Below are 6,577 nucleotides of genomic sequence, written 5' to 3'. Positions count from 1 at the left end.
CGGGGAGGAGGGAATGCCATGTGGACTCACGTGGTCAGGGAGGGCTCCCTGGAGGAGTGGGCAGTGAGCTGATCCCTGGAGGGGGTGAAGGGTCATTATTTCTGCCCCTGCAAAATTTAAATGTGGAAATAGTCAAAAAACCTCCTGCTCCCTCTGGAAACTGGCAGTGGTGAGGATAACGGATTCCTGTGAGCACCCCGTGATATGTGGGTGCTACAGTCTGCGTGCCACGGACCCTAGGAACTGTGACTCTTACTGCTCTTTGTGACATATTCTTAAAATTCAACAGCAAATATCGATGGCATGTTTACCATGCCCTAGGGCCTGGGCCAGGTTTGGAGGACACTCGGGGTCTCCTGGGCCTTTCGTAACCAGGTCAGTGGTCCCTCATCGCAGTGGCGCCTGTCCCCTGGCTCCACAGGATAAGGGCCGGGTTCACCATTATATCCCCAGCCCTAGCAGCGCGTCTGCCGCAGCAGGTGCTCAGGAAATATGTGTTGAAGGATGGATGGATGGATGGATGGATGGATGGATGGATGGATGGATGGACAGATGCAGGAAGGAGGGAATTAAGGGGAAGTGCTCCTGCTCTTGGGGCTGGACCATCCCCCTGCAGAGGGAGACCGAAGAGCTCAGTGCGAACTGCTGAGCGGGGGCCTGAGCGGTGACCAGTCGGCGCCTCCGGGTCCCGGGGCGGTCCGGCCAGGCGGAGGGCGCTGCCGGCACCCACCGCGCGCTGTCCTCCTCTGCCCTGCTGACTCTCGGGCTCCTCTTCCTCCCGCAGGTGAGTGTCCCAGCCCCGGGCGCGGCGGCGCCGCCAAGCGGAAGAAGAAGCAGCGGCGGAACCGCACCACGTTCAACAGCAGCCAGCTGCAGGCGCTGGAGCGCGTGTTCGAGCGGACGCACTACCCCGACGCCTTCGTGCGCGAGGAGCTGGCCCGGCGCGTCAACCTCAGCGAGGCGCGCGTCCAGGTGAGCGCTGCCCGTTCGTGGGCCACCCGGGGGACCGTGCAGCCACCATTCACCCAGGGGTAGGAAGTAGTTGCCCGGGTGAGGCGTTTAAGAGCAGAAGCATCTGAGACCAGAAGGGCCGAGGTTCAAATCCAAGCCCTGCCACTTACTAGCTGTGTGACCTGGAGCAAGTTGTCTAACCTCTCTGTACCTTAGGGGCGCCTCTCTGCAAAAGAGGATCACGTGGGTCTATTTCATAGGGCTCTTCGGAGAAGTAAATGAGTTAATGTATTTGTAAAGTGCTTAGAGCAGTACCTGGCACAGAGGGTTTCGAGAAATAAAAGTCGTTTTAAAGTGCTGAGTGCCTGCTGTGTGCCGGCTCGGAGCTGGGTGCCCAGCACCATCTCTCCTACTCCAGCCTCATAACCGCGAATGCTCATTCGTTCCTTCGTTCATTCGCGTGCCCATTCTCCAGCACGAGGCACCATCGATCACCTTCATTTTACAGATGAGAAAACTGAGGCTCAGAGAGGTGAAGCTGCCAGTCCGGGGTTGGTGGACACACACTGGGTCCAAAAATTCTTGGGTGCCCTTCGCAGCCCGCCGCACCCTGCTCCCCACTCCTCCCCACCCCCAGGTCTGGTTTCAGAACCGCCGAGCCAAGTTCCGCCGGAACGAGAGGGCCATGCTGGCCAACCGCTCCGCCTCGCTGCTCAAGTCCTACAGCCAGGAGGCCGCCATCGAGCAGCCCGTGGCTCCCCGGCCCACCGCCCTGAGCCCCGATTATCTCTCCTGGACAACCTCGTCCCCCTACAGGTGAGAGCAGGAACCTCCTGAGGTGGGGTAGGGGGGCGCAGCCAGGGGATCCCGTGCGGAGTGTCAGGGCCCTTTGAGCATCCTTTGAGCATCTATAGAGAGCTTCGAGGGGTGCCCAGGGCCCCCTGGATATTGGAGTCCACCAAGCGGTGCCTGGGCAGGTGTGGGCATGTGTGCTCGTGCGTGTGCACGTGTGGACGTGTGGGTGTGGTGAGAGCATGTGTGAGTGTCGCACATGTGAGCATGTATGCACGGGAGTGTGTGTGCATTTCCACATCCATGCGAGGGCGTGACCGTGAGTGTGCGCGCGTGTACCTGCGCGTGCGCAGGAGTGTGTGTGCACATGCGAAAGTGTGCACATGAATGTGTGAGTGAATGTGTGAAGGCGGGAGAACACGAGGCCTGTCTGGGGGGGAAGCAAAGAGCCCACGTCACTCTAAGAACGTTGAAAACCTGTGGGAAGATTTCTAGGCTGGCAGGGGAGCCCCAGCACCCTGTGTCGGCGCCCCCGGTGAGAAACTGAAGCTGGGCCAGGTGAGAGGGTAGCCTCCCTGTCCCGGGGACCTGGCTCGGGTTCAGAGCCAAGTTCTGGGGCAGTTTTCCCTACTTAAAGCTGGAAAAAGGCCCCGAGGTGGCAGGGTGAGATGGAAGAGGGAGGAGGTGCTAGGAAGCAGGATTTCTGTCCCCCACAACCTTAAGGGGCGCCATCCGCCCCTGAGTCTACGCGAGCGGCTCTGCTGGAGCCCTGGTCTTGCTGAAGGTGAGATCCAGCAGGTCAGCTTGTGGGATCCGAGTGCCTGTGATGCCCGCGTTAGCCTCTCAGCTCTCTCAGCTCCCTCCCTGCCCCGTCCTGAGGCGGGAGAATCACCAAGAGGCATCCTTAAATACAGGTGTGTGTGTGTTCATCTCCATCCTGCTGCACACCAGGCCCAGTGCAGGTGCTGGGGGTGAACAGGGCCCAGGCCCTGCTCTCAGGAAGCTCCTGGTCTGGCGAGGTATGCCCACAGACCCGCGGCGGTGGCTCCATGTCCCAGTGCCACATGCCCACAGACCCGCGGCGGTGGCTCCATGTCCCAGTGCCAGCTGTGGGCATTCTGACTCCTCCCCAAATCCCGAAGCCCTGGGTCACCCCCACCTCCAGGGGAAGGCTTCCCAGGAGGGGAGCAGGAGGGCCAGGGGCTGGGATCCAGGACTGACAGCCGGAACGGGTCAGCTCTGGGCAGCATGCCAGCCACACCAACTCGTCCTGTGTCTTATGTTGCCCCCAGCACGGTGCCACCCTACAGCCCTGGAGGCTCAAGCCCCGCGACCCCGGGGGTCAATATGGCCAACAGCATCGCCAGCCTCCGTCTCAAGGCCAAGGAGTTCAGCCTGCACCACAGCCAGGTGCCCACGGTGAACTGACGGCCAGCCCCACCAGGACCCAGCTGCCTCCCTGGTCTACAGTGGCAGAAAAGAGGGCAGACACACAGGAAAGCAACCTCCTGTCCCCTGCCCCCAGGGCAGGCTGGTTGGGCTCTCCCAGCCCTTCTCACCAGCCCGGACCCCTGGACCTGAGAGGCTGCTAAGGTGCCCGAAGCCGGGCTCAGCCCCTCGTCCACGGCCACTGGAGACTCTGGCCCGTGACCCTCGGAGGGGCTGGGCCAGAAGGAGGAGCAGGAGCTCACCAAGGACCTCACTTACTTTGTGTATTGAAACCAAATAGCTTTTGTCTTCAAGAAATAAAGATTTTTTAAGCCCAAAAATGTAGAAGGCAGCAGACCCATTAAGGGCTGGCCATCCGGGCCTGCTCTCGTCTGCGGCAGCCGCGGGGACTGCCCTGGGCCCAGCTTGGACCAGCAGCCAGCAGGGCCAGCTGCCCTCATGTCTGTGTCTTCTTTCGAATGAACGAACTCCATCACCCCCCAGAGTCTCAGGGGTGGGGAGCCAGATGGAAGGACGGAGACCTACCTCAGGCCCAGCAGAACCCAGGGGTTCAGGTGACTCTGAGCAGGACCCCCCGCCCCCGTCTGGTCAGGGAGTATCTCGTCCGCCTTTTGGCAGAGGGCAGGGTGGGTGGCCATGGACTGGAAGAGATGCTGAAATTAAATCCCTTGCTTCTGGGCGTGCAGAAAGTGTGGGACCCCTCTGGGCATTGGACTATACTATGGAGGGGCCTGGGCAAATGGCCCAGAAAGTGGGCGTGCAGAGCGGAGGTCCCAGGTGGGCTCACAGGTGGTCCTAACAGCCAAGGCCACCAGAATGCCTTCTGCCAAGTCCCCCAACCCCCTCTTTTGCAGATGGTAACTGGGGGTGACAGAGGGCTCATGTACCACCAGGCAATGACATCATTTGTGAGGAGTCTGTGGAAAACTGTGGGGTGAGGGGAGTGGTTTGAGGCCAGCCCCCTCCACCTGGCCCTTCTGAGGGGTACACCCTCCAGGGAAGGTAAGAGGTCATTTCTAGTGAAAGCCTCAGCCAGCCCCCAGGATTAGGACAGCACTCCCCCTCACGGTGACATAGCAGTCACACCCTGATGGGGTCGATATTCTACAGTCTTCCCCCCCATACCACATCGGAGTGCCCCCCAAAGTGCCAGAGTTCCCACTCACAGGCCACATGACAATCCTTGCATGAGAGATGGTCCCCATTTTTGTTTAGAAGGTATGGTGACTGTACCATGAGTGAGGTGAGGGCTCTTCCCCATTCTCCTCCAAGTCACCCCTAGATCTTCTTCCTTGTACTCCGCCTGGAATTCCACTGTGAAAACGTGGTCCCTGAGGGTGGAGCGCGGCCCCCTGCAGATGTGCAGACACCCCTGAGGACACTCGCCGTGTGACTTCCTTGTGGCTGGAGGGTTGGGACTCTGGTCAGTAGGAGAGCATGGGGCACTGATGGGGGTGACGGAGGCACAGCCTCCAGCAGAAGGCGTGGGAGGGGGCGTGGCGTTCTGCCGCTGTGTTCAGCTGGCTCAGGCCCACCTGACCACGAGGGCTGGGCCAGAGCAGGGCAGCTGCCTACCCCTGGATGGGGGGTGGGGGACACAGCCCGAAGTTCCCTTGCTCTGTAAAGTGTTCTCTAGGCCTCCATTTGCCATTTATCACCGAACAAACATTATGAAACGCTTGCTGTATGCCGGGCCCTACCCCCGGGCCCAGAGGAGATTACAGAGAACTGACACAGGTTCTCTGGCTGCAGAGAACACACCCAACGCAGGGGCCCCCCAACCTGGTCTAAGACATCCAGACAGGCTTCCTGGAGGAGGTGTCCTGGAAGGATACAGTTCATCAAACAAAGAGGGGAGGGAGAACAGTGTTTCTGGCTAAGGGAACAGCATGTGCGGACGCCCTGGGGCAAGCCAGAAGCTGTCTCTTGGGCCAGTTCCAGGACTGGATCTCCTGGGGCAGGACGAAGATGAGGACAAGCAGGAGCCGGCACAAGTGGGGCTCGTGTGGCCACATCTAGCAGTTTGGGTGGCATCCTGGCTTTGGAGAGGCAGGGAGGGGATTTGCTTGGGAGAGGGACATGCACCCTGGCCTGTGGGCGGAGGTAGAGCGATCCCTGTGGAGGCCGAGGCATAGGTCCAGGCAGAGGGGAGGCAGCAGCTTTGGACCAGATGGAGACAGAATGGGCAGATCTGGGAGGTGTTCCAGACACAACAGAGGCAGGCGTCGGTGACTAAGGACAGGCTGAGGGAGAAGGCAGAGGCCAGGGGGCCAGGATCTGGCTTAGACACATGAAAGTGCCCGGGAGGAAGAAACCCTGGAAACGAGACCTGCCTGGTAGAAGTCTCTGGAAGACGCTGGCCTGCCCTTCCACCCAGGCAAGAGCTGGGGCCATCCTGGTCTGAGCAGGATCCTCCCTCACAAAGACCTTCACAGGGTCCTCCCCTACCCAGGGGATTTGCACCAGCGAAGGGCTGGCCCGTGGGGCCCACAGTGGTATGCTCCTGGGCGGCCAGGAAAAGCGGTTTCCTCCCCAAAAACACAGCCCTGGGAGCGATCGAGTGGACAGGCCCACCCGGACACCGACCAGCGGTCCAGAGCGCAGATGGAGGCACATCTGGCCTATGTGCAATCCAAAAGCAGGGTGCCGTGAAGCACGGCCAGGTTAGGGGTGCCTGCGGCAGGGATGGGGTCGCACCGGGTGGAGGCGGGGCGCCGGCTGAGGCTTGGAAGGCAAGTCTCAAGAATGCCAGCTTCGGAAAAAGCCGGGGGCCCGGTTCCCACAGAGGCGCTGGTCTTGCCATGGGGCGCAAGGATGTCAATGGCACTTCCTCCTGAGAACTCTAGAAAAAACAAACCGTCTTAATCGTTCGCACATGTTGCTCTGGAGAGCTGAGGGAGGGGGCACGGCGGCCCTCCCTGTCAAAGAAAATATATTCAAACATTGCAGTCGCATCGTAACCCTAATTGCAGGGCTGTGTGAGAGCTCTCTGGGCGCCCGGCCCGGGATATAATTTTCCATAAGGAGAAGGGTACCCGAGGCCCCATCCCAGGCTGGGAATCCTCTCTGCCTCCCTTGGTCCTGTTCGTGAGTTTGAGAGAGGGCGTCGCGTATATCTGCTTCTATTTTCTGTTTGAAATACAGGGACTGAACTTGAGAGAGAGAGAGAGAGAAACGGAAAGAGAGGCCGAGTGGCCCTTGTGAAACCCCAAACCTGAGAAATAAAGTCCAGAGTTTTCCCTTGGGCCTCAGTGTCCCCCTCTGTAAATCGGGAAAATAACGGAAGCCTCCTCACAGGGTTGTTGGCACAAGCTACTACCCTCCATCAGTGGGCGCTTTGGTGTTTATGGTGGAGGAGAACAGAGAAGGGGGTGGAGTCTGAAGA

At 60.0% G+C, this 6,577-nt stretch overlaps 1 protein-coding gene across 1 annotated transcript in view; it reads left to right on the top strand.

Annotated features, from left to right (window-relative positions):
* PRRX2 (paired related homeobox 2) overlaps window positions 1-3,512 on the top strand; it is a 7,358-nt gene extending 3,846 nt beyond the window's left edge. The window contains exons 2-4 of the mRNA XM_023532964.1: window positions 785-972; window positions 1,589-1,767; window positions 3,036-3,512. Coding sequence (XP_023388732.1) covers window positions 1,637-1,767; window positions 3,036-3,171 — 267 coding nt within the window. The 5' untranslated portion in view covers window positions 785-972; window positions 1,589-1,636 and the 3' untranslated portion in view covers window positions 3,172-3,512. The remainder of the gene's footprint in view (window positions 1-784; window positions 973-1,588; window positions 1,768-3,035) is intronic.
* The last annotated feature ends 3,065 nt before the right edge of the window (window positions 3,513-6,577 follow it).

This window comes from Pteropus vampyrus, unplaced genomic scaffold (assembly GCF_000151845.1).
Source record: "Pteropus vampyrus isolate Shadow unplaced genomic scaffold, Pvam_2.0 Scaffold95, whole genome shotgun sequence".
NCBI lineage: Eukaryota > Metazoa > Chordata > Mammalia > Chiroptera > Pteropodidae > Pteropus > Pteropus vampyrus.
This window is presented reverse-complemented; position numbering and strand designations above follow the sequence as displayed.